At 41.2% G+C, this 18,111-nt stretch overlaps 1 protein-coding gene across 1 annotated transcript; it reads left to right on the top strand.

The window, feature by feature from the left end:
* The first annotated feature begins 35 nt into the window (after window positions 1-35).
* On the top strand, window positions 36-17,716 carry mpi (mannose phosphate isomerase). The gene is made up of 10 exons (XM_030137123.1): window positions 36-51; window positions 1,562-1,689; window positions 5,241-5,441; window positions 7,358-7,499; window positions 8,352-8,531; window positions 11,405-11,578; window positions 13,420-13,628; window positions 14,197-14,514; window positions 15,247-15,976; window positions 16,617-17,716. The coding sequence occupies exons 1-8, from the start codon at window positions 36-38 to the stop codon at window positions 14,413-14,415; spliced, it is 1,269 nt and encodes a 422-aa protein (XP_029992983.1). The 3' UTR covers window positions 14,416-14,514; window positions 15,247-15,976; window positions 16,617-17,716.
* The last annotated feature ends 395 nt before the right edge of the window (window positions 17,717-18,111 follow it).

Here is an 18,111-nt window from a genome sequence, read left to right as displayed (position 1 = left end):
CGCAGTGACGTCAGGAGCACGTAAACGTCGCAGTCATGGAGGAAGTAAGAGGTGAGTGAGATTTCCTCTGTTTCTGAACACATTTACCGTCATTTCCATCAGTACGGGACACATGTGGCTGTTTTTATGAACGTGTTCTGCACCTGTGCGACTCACCTGAGAGCCGAGCCGTGCCGAGCCGTGCCGAGCCGAGCCCAGACCCGGGGCTGAGTCCGGTGTGTGGTCGGTGGTTTCAGCTCCGGTTTGTCGGTGAAACAGCACAGACATGAACACACTGACACTGGTTCTGATCAACACTGTTCATGTGTGTTTGAGTTCTGGAGGTGGATCTGATCTGAAGCACCGGGTCATGTGTGGTCAGCTGTTCCAGTCATGTTCACATGTGTGGTCAGCTGTTCCAGTCATGTTCACATGTGTGGGACAGCTCATACATGTTCTGTGCTGATGGATGATCAGCTGAGATGTTTAATATAAATACAGGATCATGAGGAATTTAGAATAAATCATTAAATCTTTATTAATTCAATTAATTTCTCACCATTATTACGTAGAGTTTAATAAATAATTCTTCTCCAGTGTTAGGTTTGGGTGATAAAATCCTAATTACTTTTATTGTGAATTATTTGTAAATCTTGTTAATCCTGTTTATTATCATCCTGTTCATTTTTCTTCTGTCTTCTATGATTGGCTCCTGTTTTAGGAGTAGCTGCAGTTTGATTGGCTGTCTCTATGGCAGTGCAAAGAATCACAGGAAAAGAAAAAAGATAGTGTTTTAATTTCAGCTCGGAGTTCATCACAGTCACTCAGTAATGTACAACCACAAAAGACCTTTAAATTCTAATTATCATGATAACCGTGTTTGATTACCACACTTTTCTGGAGAAAACGCATATGTAAAGATATGTTTTTATGTCAAATATTTGAGTATAGTTTTAATTTTTTACAATTTAATTTTCTATACCTAATATTTGGAACCAGTATTCACTTTTAAAGTCTTTGAAAAGGTTCGTTAAACATCTGTGTGTTATTTTTGCAATAAATTATATACATTTTACAAATCGGATTTTTTTTTTTTTTTTTTTGTGTATTTTCTGGCCTTTTGTGTTTTTATAGTAGGTTAAAGTAAAAAAAATAATAGGCAGATGATATAGATGAAGTTGTGCTGAAAAAACAGATCCAAACATGGGTATAGTAAACATTTGTTTATATAGTATATAAAGGCCAAACCAAAAGGACTGAAAAATGGACAAAATAGACTCAGACCACTAAGGGTTAATATTGGAATGTTTCTGACACAGAAGGGACATTGTGCCAATTATTTTATTTGATTTTTTTTTTTTTTTTTTTCAAAATACAACTTGGTTAAATTTTTTCATTGTGTATTTAAGTACTTTTTGAACATTTTGAGCACAATTTCAATAATACCGCAATAATAATGATGACCCTGATAATTTTGGTCACAGTAACTGTGATATGAAACTTTCATATGGTTCCATCTCTATTCCTCTTGTCAGAGGTTCCTGTAACGACTAAACCATCTGCTGTCTTGTGTTCTTTTCAGTGTTTCCTCTGACATGTGTGGTCCAGAACTACGCCTGGGGAAAGGTGGGTCTGGACAGTGAGGTGGCCCAGCTGGTGGTGGGTGGAGACCCGCTGGCCGTCATCGAGGCTGGAAAACCGTACGCAGAGGTGAGTTCAAGGATCATAGGAATAATTAAATACAGACAGTGATGATGAGGCAGTCAAACATCTGCACACATCAGGACACAGCTCTGGCACTAGAAAATACCCAGAACATGTGAAATTCCACCCAAAGTGGCTCTGGTTGGGTCAGGGGTTTGGCTCCACGAGTCTTTTGTGTCTGAACTGGATGCATGAGTCCAGAGCTTGTCCATTTAGGTGAAACTCATTTATTCCCTCATTGATTCAGGCTAATAGTTTAGTATGAAATTTTGTCACTGTTGACCTCCTTACCTGTGTTTTTGTGTGTGTGTGTGTTGTGTGTGTGTGTGTGTGTGTGTTGTGTGTTTTGCACATTGTACTATCATTCACTTCTTGAACTGCATTTGGCAACTGTGAACTGAATTACCCATTGTGGGACAAATAAAGTTATCTTTCATTCTAAACCTCATGCAGGAGCTGAATAATATTAACCCTTTCATGCACGAATTATGAGAACCTTAGTCAAGATTTTTTTCTTCACTGTTTAGCCATGAAAAAAACAATGCGATCGAGTTTTTTTTTCTATGGAGTTACAAAAATATCCATGCATTTCATTTTTGAAGTAAAGAAACATGTGTTTAAAACCCAGTATCAGAAAGTGATATGAAAACAATGAAATAAAACATTTTTAATGCTGCTAATCTGATGTCTTCTCACAGTTTAACATATTCTAATGCTAGTAATTACTCACTTCATGGAGATAATATGCAAAAAAAAAACCTCTTGTCTAACAAATAACAATTGATGTACACTCAAACATGTTAGTGCAGATCAGGTTTATCTAGAACAGTAAAGTTACAGTAATGATCTGAATTACAGTGTATGGGATGGTGCATAAGCGTCCACTGTGTTGGCTGATATGGAACTAAAACAACAAAACCCATTAATATACAAGAGAACAGCTGGAGAAGAACTGTCCACTGGAGTGGACAGTGCATGAAAGGGTTAAAGGTGCTGGAGACTTTTGTGACCAGTTTTTCCTCAGATCTGTCAAACCTCAGTCATATCCTCAGTGTCATGAGTCTGTTGGTCTGTCTGTCATTACTCACCTGAATCTCTTTCATTACGGTGAACAGTTTCTTAGTGCCATCCACCACAAACAAACCGTGTGTTTACAAATGAGCCGGGAGGGAACTTGGGTATTTTTGGAATTTTGTCGGAACGTACAATGTGGGAAAGAAGGCTCACGCAGCCACCTGACAGCAGCGGCTGGAATAGACACGATCGGAAACGGCAGGAACTCCCCTCCTTCTGTGCATATTCCTCAGGCCGTTTCTGTGTGTTTGTTTCATCCATATAATACCATATGGTCGCGCTGCCGCTGTCAGGTGGCTGCACGAACCGCAGTTTCCTACAATGCACGTCGCAACAAAATTCCAAAGATGCCTGAGTGACCTCCCGGGTCGGTTTGAAAATGCACAGTTTGTTTATGGGGGTGGAACTAAGAAACTGTTCACCATAATGCAAGAGATTCAGGTGAATAATGACAGACAGACCAACAGATTCATTAACTGAGGATATGACTGAGGTTTGACAGATCTGAGGAAAAATTGGTCACGAAAGTCTCCAGCACCTTTAAATGTTGTCAGTGGGCACTATTGATAAACTATTACCAAGACCCATAAAATATAAAGCTTTTTTGTGACATGGCCAAAGTTACATGAGCATTTTAGGGACATTTCGGTCCTAAACACAACGACCAGCTGTTGTGCAGCGTCCCACTGACATTGTGTTCTGTATCTGTGTGTGTGTGTGTGTGTGTGTGTGTGTGTGTGTGTCTGTGTGTGTGTCTTTATTTAGCAGCAGCAGCAGCTCCTCATAAAGGTCATCAGTCGAGGTCGTGGCAGCCTGACATTTTACAAACCATGTTCAACATTCTGTTCAGTGGTTCATACACGTTAAAACTAGGTCCATTTAAGACTGTTTTAACCCTTTGAAACCTGACGCATTAAAAAAAATATCCACAAAATTCTATTTTTGGGGAATTTAAATGTTTATTTGCCTTTTTAACATAATCCAAACAAAAAAATTTGCTATATAATTTTGTGTATGATATATTTTTTTAATCACATTCCATGCATTGGGCATTTTATGCAACTTTTGCTCACAACAAGGTTAAATTTAGATACAAAAATACATTTTACCAGCAACTGTTTGAAAACATCAAACATGTAATTTTATTTATTTATTTTTTTTTTACATAAAATTTTACAGCCTTTGTATTTCCTTCAATGGCACCATAATTTCAATGTATTTCAATTTTCAACCGAATAACAATATAAATGCTCTTCTTAACGTAACTTTTTGAAAACTAACAGACTTTTCTACAAAAGGTGTGTTGGATGATTTAACATTAGCTGTCATATTGAAAAAGGAAAAAAAAGCCCTTCCACTGGCTGTGGTGGGATGATTATCCACCAGGGGGCAGAAAACACATATCAGGTCACATTCAACAGGTTTTTAAGGAAAATATTGATCTTCTCAGAACCTGGTGTAGCAAATATGATACAAATGGTTTTATGGGGTTAGTCTCAGAATAAACCTGAACAGTAGATGACTGGTGCCATATTTACCAGACAGTGGCGGCTGCTCGTCTTTCAGACAGGGGAAGCTCATTGTCGGCTTACATCAAAAAAATTGTCAAGTTATTTAAACATAAATTCGTCCCTCAGTTCCTTTTTAAGAAAATGGTCAGTGACCTTATTGTACCAAGTAAGTGTCTTTTCCAGGGACTGGACCAGTGTCCTCTCCAGCAGAGCCATATGCATGAAATTATGTTCAACTGAAACATGGAAGTGCAATGAGTGTGTTTTATTTACAGTGCAAGAAATGAACCAGTAATGTCGTAGTGGTTTCTGTGATTTTGCAGCAGAATGTGTGACGGTATTAAACTGAACTGTGTCAGTGAAGGAGCAGATCTGAAAACAGCTGTCAATCAAATGGGATTCAGCCTTTGGACCCAATCAGCACGTGGAAGCTCAGCGTCCGGCCCGGCCGAGCTCCGCCCACAGCTCCATTCACCCCCAGAGACGCCAAGCGTCTGGGGGCGGGACAACATGGTGTCATTTATCCAATGATCGTCCAGTTTAGAGTCAGTTTCCAGCAGTTCCACTCAGTCCCATTGAAGTGCATGGACGCTGAGCGTCTACGACAAATGCACTGAGCAGAGATGGAGGAGAAAACACAGACACGGGAATGGAGGAGAAGTGAACAACATCCAGTCCACTGATCTGGGATCAAACTGGTTCTGAACCAACTGGTCTGAGAGATGAACGTGTTCCGACACATTTGGAGTCAATGAAATGAAAACAACTGAACAGATTTGAGCATTTAATTTTCATAATTTAAGTGGAAGCTGAGCTTCCACTGCAGTCTGACACAAACACCTGTGGTACCAGAACATTAAACATGTCTGTTGGTCTGATCTGTTGATGTGAGCGCTTTTAGGAAATGATTCAATAAAAGCTGTTTCCAGAGGTGCTGCTTTATATGATGAACATGTGTGCTTTTAAATCCAGCTGTGGATGGGCGCCCACCCTAAAGGCGACGCTCAGATTAAAGACAACCGGATCGCCCAGACCACCCTGGGTCAGTGGATCGCCCACTTCCCCGCCTGCCTGGGGTCAAAGGTCAAAGACACCTTCCATGGACAGCTCCCGTTCCTGTTCAAAGTCCTGTCTGTCAACACAGCGCTGTCCATCCAGGCCCATCCCAACCGGGTCAGTACCGAAGACATGCACTGTAAAAAAAAAAAAAAAAGTAATTTAACAGAATTTTCACTCTTTATTTTACAGATTTTTCCTGTATTTTTAAAATACAGGAAAATATCAATGAAATGACAAAAACAGACTATGATTTTACATGTCAAGTGTAAAATAAGATGAAAAAACTGTAACTGTGAATAACCATAGAATTGACATTTTTTAAAATGAATTTTTTCTTTTTTCACAGAAAAATACAGTTAAAATACATTTGCAAATGTATTGTAATTTCACAAATATTTCTTTTCTATTCATGAGATTAAACTGTTAACTTAAAGTTTAATACTGTAAAATAAATAAATCAATCAATCATATATATATATATATATATATATATATATATATATATATATGTGTGTGTGTATATGTATATATATATATATATATATATATATATATAAAAACCAGATAAAATGACTGACAATTAACCGTAAAAGAAGTATTTGTTCTGTAAGTTTAACAAGACTTAATTGTTAATTGACAAATATCTTGTGTAATTACAGGAGGTTTCACAACAAAACTGTTGAATAAATGTATTTTTGTGAATGTATAACATGTATAAGCACTGATAAACTGTCCAAATACAGTTTTTATCAGTGGATTGGACAACTGAGTCTGACTGAAAGTTATAAACAAAAAACCAACCAAACAAATAAATAAATAAACAAATAAAGTTAATTTGATTGTTTTAATACATGAAAATATTCTTTATTAAACATTAAAAAGTTAAAAAAAAAAAAAAAAAAAAAAAAAAAGCAAAATCTCATGTAAAGTTAGGGCAAAAAACTGTATTTTAATTATGGAAAATTACCGTATTTTTATGAGATGGTTATTTTCTGTTATTTAACAATATTTTGTTGGTGCCCCAGCTGCCGGAATATCACTTTTTTTTGTGGGTTTTTTTTTTTTACAGTGTGCAACATCTGGATCAAACAGTCACAGCAGGTGGAGACGTTAAAGAGTGTTTGTTCAGAAGCAGAAGCAGAATATATTATTAATCACAGGGGGAAGTTATTGTTCCCAACTAACGCAGTTTACCTCCAATACTTTCCCCCTGGGGTTAATAAAATATTATTTCCTTTTATTAATCTGAGGTTAGTCACATCTGTTTCCATGTGGACCCTATCAGTCACCTGTTGAGTCGTCAGTGTTCTCAACTTACACAGGATTTAAATATGAGCTTCAGGAGTTCACAAAGTCTCATCAATGGGACGTTCCGTTTCAAACTTCTTCACTCTTTTTTTTCTATTTCTGATGATTCATAAATTCATTGAATGCCAGTAATGTGTATACAGGGTGTCCCCCCAAAAAATGTATGTATGTATGTATGTATGTATGTATGTATCCACACTTTAAATAATGGTAAAGTAGGTGTTTATTAAAATTCATGTAATTTTCCAAATGTGATAGAATTTCCAAATAGATAGAATTTCCGTTCTGGTCCCCATAAAAAACAGTCTAGTGGTGTGAGGTGTGGAGAACTGGACAAACAGGTGGACTGGCTGAAAACACACATGGTGTTTTCAGCTTCTGTATGTGTGTTTTCAGCCAGTCCACCTGTTTGTCCAGTTCTCCACACCTCACACCACTAGACTGTTTTTTATGGGGACCAGAACGGACGTCAGTTTGAGAACAGGAGGAACAGACAAAACAATAAAATGATGTTTGGAAATTCTATCACATTTGGAAAATTAAATGAATTCTAATCATCCCCTCCTTTACAATTATTTCAGGTGTGTACACATTTTTGGGACACCCTGTATGTTTGATTCCACTCTGTATGTAACAGACAGATCTCCCAGTACGTCACCGCTCAGACCCAGTTACCACCCGCTTCACTGACCTTTGACCTCTGTTTTTTTCGACTCCCACAGGATTTAGCGGCTCGTCTCCACGCTCAGTTTCCGGAGCATTACCCTGACAACAACCACAAACCGGAGATGGCCATCGCTCTGACCCGTTTCCAGGGCCTGTGTGGGTTCAGACCAGTGGACGAGATCCTGGGCTTCCTCAAAGGTGAGTCCACAGTCCTCAGAGGGTCGGGACGAAGACAGAGGACATCAGGAAACGGGGACACCAAGCATAGTATGGTGTAAAGCAAACTCATGTTCTTTCAGGTTCCACATTCAGCCCAATTTGATCTGCAGTGGGCCGGACCGGGAAAATAATAATAAAATAACCTACAAGTAATGACAACTGCAAATTTTTGTCTTTGTTTTAGTGCACCCCCCCATTAAATTCTGAAAATACTTACTTTTATAAACTATCCAAACAAAAAAAGAAGTGAATAACCTGAAAAAACTGACATTTCTGAACAAAAATTAGTGTAATTTTCTCAGTCTTCTTCCTCCACTTCTCATTAGTCCATGTGCATTCTGGATCAGATCTCCAAAGACACTAAACACTGAGGAACAGGAAGAAAAGAGTTCAAACTGGACTGAATTTAATACAGACATTTCAGGTTGGTCATATTTGTTCAGGTTAGTCACATTTTAGTGTTACAGGAGAGTTTGTACATGTAAATATTTTCATAATTTAATGTTATTTTTGTACTAAAACAAAGACAAATATGTGAAGCTCTCATTATTTATAGACATAATGTAATGTTTTGGGGGTTTTTTTCACATCAAACCAAGAAGAAAATCTGCAGTCCTTCTTTTTTGTGGGTTCTTCTGCTGTTATTATCTGACTGTAGATCAGATTGGTCTGGATGTGGAACCACAACTAAAATGAGTTCCACAGCCTGGACTGTGGAATTTTTGCACTTTGTAAATTCATCCAGCGGGTCGGATTGGAACCTTGTGTAAATGCATGTACGATATGAGTCTACCTGCTTCCACTTCTTACCTGTGTGTGTTTGTCCTGTAGCCGTCCCAGAATTCCATGCTCTGGTCGGGAACGAGGCAGCGGAAGAGCTGAGGTGCAGCGTGGGAGACCCAGTCCGGACGAGTCAGGCCTTAAAGAAGTGTTTCACTCGAATGATGAACTGTGAGAAGAAGGTGTTTGTGGATCAGCTCAACATGTTAGTGAAGAGAGTCACAGAAGAAGGTCAGAACCCGCTTTAGTTTGGTAGAACATTCTAGATCAGTGGTTCTTAACCTGGGTTCGATCGAACCCTAGGGGTTCGGTGAGTCAGTCTCAGGGGTTCGGCGGAGGTCAAGACACACACTGGACTCATTAGTCAGGTGTGTGTGTCGGGCTAGGTCCGTGTATGTAAACAAACGGCTTTCGGAGACTCTTTCTCTGATTGACATCCAATATATGCGGTGTATTGTTGTTGCTTACAGCACTACAACACATCCGGAAGTGTTTATAATCTCTTCCACTCGTGTGACGATGAATTATTTGAGTATTTTCCACATCGTTGTTATGAGTTTTGCTACTTCCTGTTAACCACGGAGGCAGCCATGTGTAGCGTTTGTTTACATTTTTCGGTCACCGCACTGGTCAGTTACAATCATGTGACGACCGACGCACCGTCGCGGATGGAGAAATCGTATTACGCTAAAGCCGAGCTAGTGCTGTAATAAAACAACGATCACAAAAATACTGAAGGAGTACAACGAGAACTTTTTTTTGATACACTACATGCAATTATCTTTTTTGGTAGTATTAAAAAAGGTCATGTCTTTGTGAAAAGGTATGTAATTTGTTGTGAGTTCATGCACTGTATTGGTTTTGTTCTTTGAACACAGTTATGTTAATGTACAGTTCATTTTGTGCACCAGTAAAACATATACCTGTGTCTTGAATTTGAAAAAAATCACATTTTATTTTTTAATAAAGAAGGGTTCGGTGAATGCGCATATGAAACTGCTGGGGTTCAGTACCTCCAACAAGGTTAAGAACCACTGTTTTAGACCTTTGTTTGTTGCAATTGTTTCTGCAGCAGTAACAATTAAAAGAGTAGCAGTTTGGTTCTTGGTAGTTCTTCGTGGTTCTACTGGACGGGTTTAGCTCTTTTGAAAACGTGTCATCCGTCACCGGTCCAGTAGAACCGAGAAGAACGATTCCCCAGACAAATGAGAATCTGCACAGACAACCGCAAACAGCAACGACGAAACAATTTATGTAGAAGAAAATATTCTTATTACCTCCACCAAGGAGGTTATGCTTTTGTCGGCATTGGTTTGTCTGTCTGTCTGTCTGTCTGTCTGTGTGCAAGATAACTCAAAAAGTTATGGGGAGATTTGGATGAAAATTTCAGGAAATGTTGATACTGGCACAAGGAACAAATGATTACATTTTGGTGGTGATGGGGGGGGGGGGGGGGGGGGGGCACTGATCTGGTTTGGTGGAGGTCTGCGCTCTGCGAGTGCTTTTCTAGTTTACAACTGTGACCTGTCAAAAAGCAGGGCCTTTAGACGAAGAGGGAAAAGGGAGCTAAAAACAAGATTAAAATGAAACAAATAAGGCAATGAAAACACTAAAATAAAACAGAGTGAGACACAAGATGACAAAATCACATAAACTTTGGTGGTGCAATAAAAACACAGTTAAATAAAATCTAAACTGATGCTAATGCTAATGCTACGTGTACCGTGCAGAGGTGAGCATTCAGATGGATGAGGGTATGAAGGAGAATCTGTATCTGTTGGTTTTGGCTGAAGGTTTTCTAAGGTAGGAACTTACATTCAAAGGCTGAGCGCTGTCGGACATGTAACTAACTGAAACTGTAATGTGTGTTTACAAAACTAACTAAAACGAATAAAAATTAGGGATAAAATTCCCTTCATTTTCATTTTTGTCAATGTCGGAGTGGTATGAAATCGATTTATTTTGCTCTAGCAATTTTATCTGCTGGCACCACATGATAGTTAAGGGTCCGTCACTTGTGTTCACTTGTGGAAGAAGAGAAAAGATATGAAAAAAACCATAACTAATACGAAAACAAAACTAAAACTAAGCATTTACAAAAAAAAAAGATAACTAATAAAAACTAGCAAACCTACTCTAAAAACTAATTAAAATTAACTGAATTAGAGAAAAAAAGTCTAAACTAAATAAAAGTAAACTATAATGAAAAATCCAAAACTATTAGAACCTTGGAGAGGACACAGCCGTGTGGAGAAATAGAAAGGACAGAGTTTAGAATCACACAGGAAGGTTAGAACTGGGTTTAATCTGACCAAGTAGTCACCAAGGTTATCATAGTTTTGGATTTTTCATTATAGTTTAGTTTTATTTAGTTTGGACTTTTTTTTTTCTCTAATTGAGTTAGTTTTAATTCAGTTTTAGAGCAGATTTGATAGTTTTTATTAGTTTTTGTTATTTTCTAAATGCTTAGTTTTAGTTCAGTTTTAGTTTTGTCTCTTTTCTCTTCATCTCTGTTGTCGTATTCAAATCAATCCCAGACAGGACTCTGCTGCTTTAGTCTCCATGTTTCCAGGTAGAGTGGGGACCAGAAGACGACTGGAAACCACAAGTGAACACAAGTGATGGACCCTTAAATATCATATGGTGACAGCAGCTAAAATTGCTCGAGTGAAATAAATCGATTTCATATCACTCCGACATTGACAAAGATGAAAACGAAGGGAATTTTATCCATAATTTTTATATGTTTTAGTTAGTTTTGTAAACACACAATACAGTTTCAGTTAGTTATCGTTTTTTTCTTTTAATTATAGTTTTCCTTTATTTCAGTTAACAAAAATGTTTTTACAATTCTAGTTTTGGTCATTTTGTTAGTTTTCGTTAACGATAATAACCTTGGTAGTCACCAGTTGCAGAACCAGTTTGAATAAAAACCAGATGCATAAATGGACCGCCCCTGTGGACGCAGACTGACTTTTAAAGTGGTCTACTGTTAAATGTGTTCTGACCCGTTGTCACCTGTGTGTGTGTGTGTGTGTGTGTGTGTGTGTGTGTGTGTGTGTGTGTGTGTGTGCATATGCATCTCCATGTTGCGCCCCCTGCAGGAGCCGTGGGGAAGGACACATCCAGCAGTAACGGGGACCTGCTGCTCTGCCTCCACTCTCAGTATCCAGGAGACATCGGCTGCTTCTCCATCTACTTCCTGAACCACTTGGTCCTGGATCCGGGACAGGCCATGTTCCTGGGAGCCAACGAGCCCCACGCCTACCTGTACGGAGGTGAGTTTGTAGACCCGCCCCGGAACAAACCGGCTCACATCTAGGCAAGGCAGATTTATGAGTCTAGCACAATTCACACTAGGGCAATTCACAGTGCTTTACAAAAATGGAAAAGAAACAGATTAAAAACACACAATTATAATTAACACATAATCAATAAAACATAAATAATAATCAATTAAAACAAAGTAAAAGGTCAGAGGTCAGATAGAACCCTTTCAGTTGTTCTGTGCACAGTTGAACAGCTGTTTTCAGCCTGGACTCAAACACTGTCACAGTTCAGGTCTGTGTGACGTCATCAGACAGACTGAAACACATAGAACTGAAACACATAGAACTGAAACACATAGAACTGAAACACACAGAACTGAAACACACAGAACTGAAACACATAGAACTGAAACACACAGAACTGAAACACACAGAACTGAAACACATAGAACTGAAACACATAGAACTGAAACACATAGAACTGAAACACACAGAACTGAAACACACAGAACTGAAACACATAGAACTGAAACACATAGAACTGAAACACATAGAACTGAAATACATAGAACTGAAACACATAGACCTGAAACACACAGAACTGAAACACATAGAACTGAAACACACAGAACTGAAACACACAGAACTGAAACACATAGAACTGAAACACACAGAACTGAAACACACAGAACTGAAACACATAGAACTGAAACACACAGAACTGAAACACACAGAACTGAAACACACAGAACTGAAACACATAGAACTGAAACACACAGAACTGAAACACACAGAACTGAAACACACAGAACTGAAACACATAGAACTGAAACACACAGAACTGAAACACACAGAACTGAAACACACAGAACTGAAACACACAGAACTGAAACACACAGAACTGAAACACACAGAACTGAAACACATAGAACTGAAACACACAGAACTGAAACACACAGAACTGAAACACACAGAACTGAAACACACAGAACTGAAACACATAGAACTGAAACACACAGAACTGAAACACACAGAACTGAAACACATAGAACTGAAACACACAGAACTGAAACACACAGAACTGAAACACATAGAACTGAAACACACAGAACTGAAACACATAGAACTGAAATACATAGAACTGAAACACATAGAACTGAAACACACAGAACTGAAACGCATAGAACTGAAACGCACAGAACTGAAACACATAGAACTGAAACACACAGAACTGAAACACACAGAACTGAAACACACAGAACTGAAACACATAGAACTGAAACGCAGCTTTACCTCTTTAGTCCTGACTCTGGGCACCAGCAGAAGACCAGTCCATGAGGTTCTCAGACCAGTCCATGAGGTTCTCAGACCAGTCCATGAGGTTCTCAGACCAGTCCATGAGGTTCTCAGGGTCCCAGATGGTTCATATGGGACCAACATGTCCCAGATGTACTTTGGTTCTAGACCATGGACAGACTTGTAGACCAGCAGAGCTGTTTTAAAGTCTGTTCTCTGAGCCACAGGAAGCCAGTGCACAGATCTGGACCAGGACTAATATGGTCATACTTCTTGGTTCTAACTGGACTTGAGCAGCAGCGTTCTGGGTGGACTGCAGCTGTCTTCAGCTGGTTTAGAGTCCAGTCAGAAGGTTGTTCCAGTAGTCTAACCTGCTGGAGATAAATGCATGGATAAATCTAAGTCTGGTTTAGACAGGAAACCTGTGATTCTAATAATGTTTTTGAGATGGTCAGAGGCTGATGATGTCATTGATTTAATGTGGCTGTTAAAGTTTAGGTCTGAGTCCATCTGGGTCATGACCACCTCAGACCTGTCTTACCTTTGTCCGTCAGATTGCATCGAGTGCATGGCGTGTTCCGACAACACGGTGAGGGCCGGCCTGACTCCTAAATACATCGACGTCAACACGCTGTGCGACATGCTGAGCTATAGCCCCGCCCCTGCCGCCTCCAAACTGTTCCCGTGTGTTCAGGATGCCTCGGACCCCTGTGTGTCTCTGTACGACCCCCCGGTACCGGACTTCACCGTCATGAGGATACAGGTCAGTTTGTACTTCAACACCGACGGTCAGTTCACGAATGGTGCGATTCGATGAAATGAGACAAAATGCATGGAAAAGACGTGAGATGAAAGGAGAGTTAAAGCAGAAACAGGATGGAAAATTAAAAATGTAATGAGAATGGGTTGGAAAAGGGTGGAGTTCCCTCTCCAGGTTGGAGAAGAGTCGCTGAGTGAGGGAAGGATGGAAGGACACACTGTCAGGTGGACCGGGGCAGCGTCGGCTCTGATGTGGATGCTGTCTGGGTCTGCAGTGGTGAAGAAGGAGCTGAACCAAAAGGCAAAGATCTGGATTTACTGGTGGATCTACGGTCCTACCCTCACCTGTGGTCATGAGCTGTGGGTAGTGACTGAAAGGACCGGATGGTGGATACAAGCCGTGGAATGGAGTTTTCTGCACAGGGGGGCTGGTGTCACCCACAGAGGGGGAATGAAGAGTAGAGCTGATGCTCCACCTGCAGAGGATTCAGCTGAGGTGGTTCATGTGGGAGGGAGGGATGAAAATGGGCGGAGTCTTTTGTGTCTAACCCTGGTCTTGTGTCCTGGTCCAGGTCCCGGCCTCAGTGAAGCAGTACACCCTGGCTCCGGTTGACAGTGCCAGTATCCTCCTGGTGATCGAAGGCGACGCCACCGCCGCCTCTGCCGCCGCCCACTCTGATGTCACGCTGAGACGGGGCACCGTCCTGTTCGTATCGGCCAATGAGAGCGTGTCTCTGCTCATCACCTCCCAGACGGGGCTCACCATGTTCAGAGCCTGCTGCCTCCTGTGAGACCACATAGGCCCCCTACCCCCTACCAAGACCAGTTCAGGAGGAGACCCAACTGTACTTCCACTGATTCACCTGCTGCACTTCACCTGGACCAGGGGGGTAGGGGTCTGGTTCACCTGGACCAGGGGGGTAGGGGTCTGGTTCACCTGGACCAGGGGGGTAGGGGTCTGGTTCACCTGGACCGGGGCGGTAGGGGTCTGGTTCACCTGGACCAGGGGGGTAGGGGTCTGGTTCACCTGGACCGGGGCGGTAGGGGTCTGGTTCACCTGGACCAGGGGGGTAGGGGTCTGGTTCACCTGGACCGGGGCGGTAGGGGTCTGGTTCACCTGGACCAGGGGGGTAGGGGTCTGGTTCACCTGGACCGGGGCGGTAGGGGTCTGGTTCACCTGGACCAGGGGGGTAGGGGTCTGGTTCACCTGGACCGGGTGGGGTAGGGGTCTGGTTCACCTGGACCAGTGGGGATAGAGGTCAGGTTCACCTAGACCAGTGGGGGTAGGGGTCTGGTTCACCTGGACCTGGGGGGTGTGGGGGTGTGGTTCACCTGGACCAGTGGGGATAGGCGTCAGGTTCACCTGGGCCTGGGGGGGGTGGGGGTGTGGTTCACCTGGAACAGTGGGGGTAGGGGTCTGGTTCACCTGGACCAGGGGGGTAGGGGTCTGGTTCACCTGGACCTGGGGGGGGGGGGGGTGTGGTTCACCTGGACCAGTGGGGGTAGGGGTCAGGTTCACCTGGGCCTGGGGGGGGTGGGGGTGTGGTTCACCTGGACCAGTGGGGGTAGGGGTCAGGTTCACCTGGGCCTGGGGGGGTGGGGGTGTGGTTCACCTGGACCAGTTGGGGTAGGGGTCTGGTTCACCTGGACCAGTGGGGCCACAGTCTGGACTGGATATTAAACAGCTGACCGTCCAAACAGAGGAAACACTGAACACCCCCCGTTAGAAACTATTTAACCCTTTAACGCCAACTGTGGCAAATTTGCACCAAACCGTTTCCGTGACAGAACCAGCTGACAGTGTCTGTATTCCCACTAACGTCGGCTCAGGCATGCTCAGTACGTACCTGGTCAGAGCACTGAAAATCCTTCTGAATCTCCATGTCTCGGACAGATAAATCTGTTGTATTTCTTTTCCATCTCTGCTGGCTGTTCTACCTGTGGTCACAGATCTGCATCAGATCCACTTTTCTGTCACTTTAATGTTCTACAGTCAGATTAACGATCTTCACTTAATTTACCATCTGCTTGAAAGAAAACCCACACACGATTTATTTCATTTAATAAACTTGTATATAAAGTGAGGCGTTAAGGGGTTAAATGCACAAAAATGAACACATGACAGATCATGTGACGGATCAGAGCCTCCAGACCCTAAACCAGTTTCAGACCAGGTTCTGGTACTATTCATTATTCATTAGTGCTGCTGAAGTTAGTGTTTGTAAAATGGAAGTTTGTTCCATAAACATGTTCAAATGTGAATGACACACATGGAAACCTGAACCTGAGTCTGAACCTGAGAAGGCTTTTGGCTCTGGTGGGTTCTGGTGGGTTCTGGTGGGTCGAATCTGTGTATCATTCATTCATTCGTTTTTCAATTTAAAACCAAAAATCAAAAAACAAGAAAACAACTCGTTTTTTTGTTTTTCTCATTTTCAAAACCAGTATGAAAAATGGATAACGCTTCGTTTTTCCATTTCCTGATTTTGAGCTCAAATTAAAAATGGAAGAAACGGATAACAACTATTTTGTCCAATTTTGCTGTCTTCAGTACAGTTCAGTTGTCTGACCCAGAAGTAGTCGTTACCAGGGAAAAAATAAACGGAATCATGGCCGGACTGGAGGAATATTTGGCTGTAATGAAGCAGCTGTTTGAACACAGGAGCGTATTGCATTCACACAAAAAGCTGTTTAATTACAGCCAAATATTCCTCCGGCCATGATTCTGCTTGTTTCTTTTTTCCCTGGTAACGACTACTTCTGGGTCAGACAACTGAACTGTACTGAAAACAGCAAAATCAGATGAAACAGTTGTCATCAGTTTTTTCCGTTTTTCATTTGAGCACAAAATTGGCAAATGGAAAAATGAACCGTTATCTGTTTTTCATTCTAGTTTTGAAAATGAAAAACAAAAAAACGATTCACTTTTTTGTTTTCTGTTTTTAAACTGAAAAATGAATGAATGAATGATACACAGATCGGGTCGGACCAGTCGTTCCCATCGGGGTCTTCGGTGTTCTGACCTTCCTCGTTTTCCCGTCTGACATAAACGGTCAGACTGAGCATGTGCGGTTTGTGAACCAGCAGAGTCTGGGTGTTTTATAGTGAGTTTGTTTCCACTTTTCAGACTCCGACGCTGAGCCGTCTGTGCATGTTTGATTCAGAGCAGCGGGTCCGACTGCTTTTACCTGTTTTATCTGTTCCCAGCGCATGTCGACATCTGAACACACTGAGTTACCCAACCAACCGCAGTCACATGTGAACTGTTCTTCCCAAAGTGCACTGTCTGTTTTTGGACCCCTGTCAGACCCAGACCCAGAGACGCTGCTGGACTTTTCTGAGTATTTGAAGCCACATTTTTCAGACTTTGTACGTTCAGCTGTTTGTACCTGGACTACCTACTGTAACACCTTTGGTCTGGTCTTCAGTGAGCCCTCTCTGGTACTTTATCTGGATTTTCCTGTTGTAACCGTTTTTATCTTGAATCAAATATTTGAGAATGAACGAATGCTTTGACATATTCCTCTTTGTAGCCTGACCTGAATGAACGACGCCTTTAAACCTGTTAGTGATGGAACTCGTCCTCAAAATAGATGCACTCGACCCTTAGATGTTCGTCGATGATTAACTGTTAAACATAGAAGGATGACAGAAGCTCAGACTCATCTTTTCATGACCATAATGTTACCTCAGATCAGTCCGTCAGCTCTTGAAGCTTATTTCTGCCAACAGACCTTTAAGTCATTCACAAATATTCCATGTTTTTCTTTCAAAGCCTGTGTTTTACACTGAGTTTCCTTTGGATCTTTAACTTTCACATGTTTGTTACTGATATTTTTTTGTTTTGAGTTGAAATCACGTTTGTATTATTTAAAGTGCTGTCCTTCAATAGCACAGAAAAGGGAGGGATGGAAGCACTGTAGGTTTACTGAAGGTATGGGTGATTGTTTCTGCAGATGGTGTCATATTTATACATCTGGTGATGATTTAATATTTATAAATCTGGTGATGGTTTAATATTTATAAATCTGGTGATGCTGTAGCATGAGACTGAGGAGAACATGTGGATGTTAATAAAGCCTTGGTCTGTTATTGGTCTGTCCTTGTGTCGTTGTTTCTGTTGCAGGTGTAGATGGAGACTTTTCAGGTATTTTCAGCCCACATTCAGAACTACTGCATAAGGTTTAGGGTCACCACATCCTGTTTTTTTTTTTTGTTTTTTTTTTACACTTAATTTTTGTTAGTCATTTTATCATTTGTTACCTAAAACATTGACAAAACAAAACATTTGGCAATAAGTACCAGTTAATATTCCAACGCAAAAATAACAATTGGCACAGTCATGCAGCATCAGTTAAGCAATGCAAAACAAATCTGAGCAGCAGTTCTACTGTGTGACAAGCCCCACATTAATTGTCTTTAAAAAATGGGGGGGGGGGGGGGGGCTTAATATCAAATACCACATTAGCGTTGATTTTCTGATGCTA

The sequence above is a fragment of the Sphaeramia orbicularis genome, chromosome 6 (genome assembly GCF_902148855.1).
Source record: "Sphaeramia orbicularis chromosome 6, fSphaOr1.1, whole genome shotgun sequence".
In the NCBI taxonomy this organism is placed as follows: Eukaryota; Metazoa; Chordata; class Actinopteri; order Kurtiformes; family Apogonidae; genus Sphaeramia; species Sphaeramia orbicularis.
The sequence above is the reverse complement of the archived record's forward strand: the minus strand, read 5'-3'. Positions and strand labels throughout refer to the sequence as shown.

Coding starts and splice junctions, on each gene's coding strand:
- mpi (XM_030137123.1), top strand. Junction 1,690..5,240: donor CTGGAAAACCGTACGCAGAG/GTGAGTTCAAGG, acceptor TTTTAAATCCAG/CTGTGGATGGGCGCCCACCC. Junction 5,442..7,357: donor TCCAGGCCCATCCCAACCGG/GTCAGTACCGAA, acceptor CGACTCCCACAG/GATTTAGCGGCTCGTCTCCA.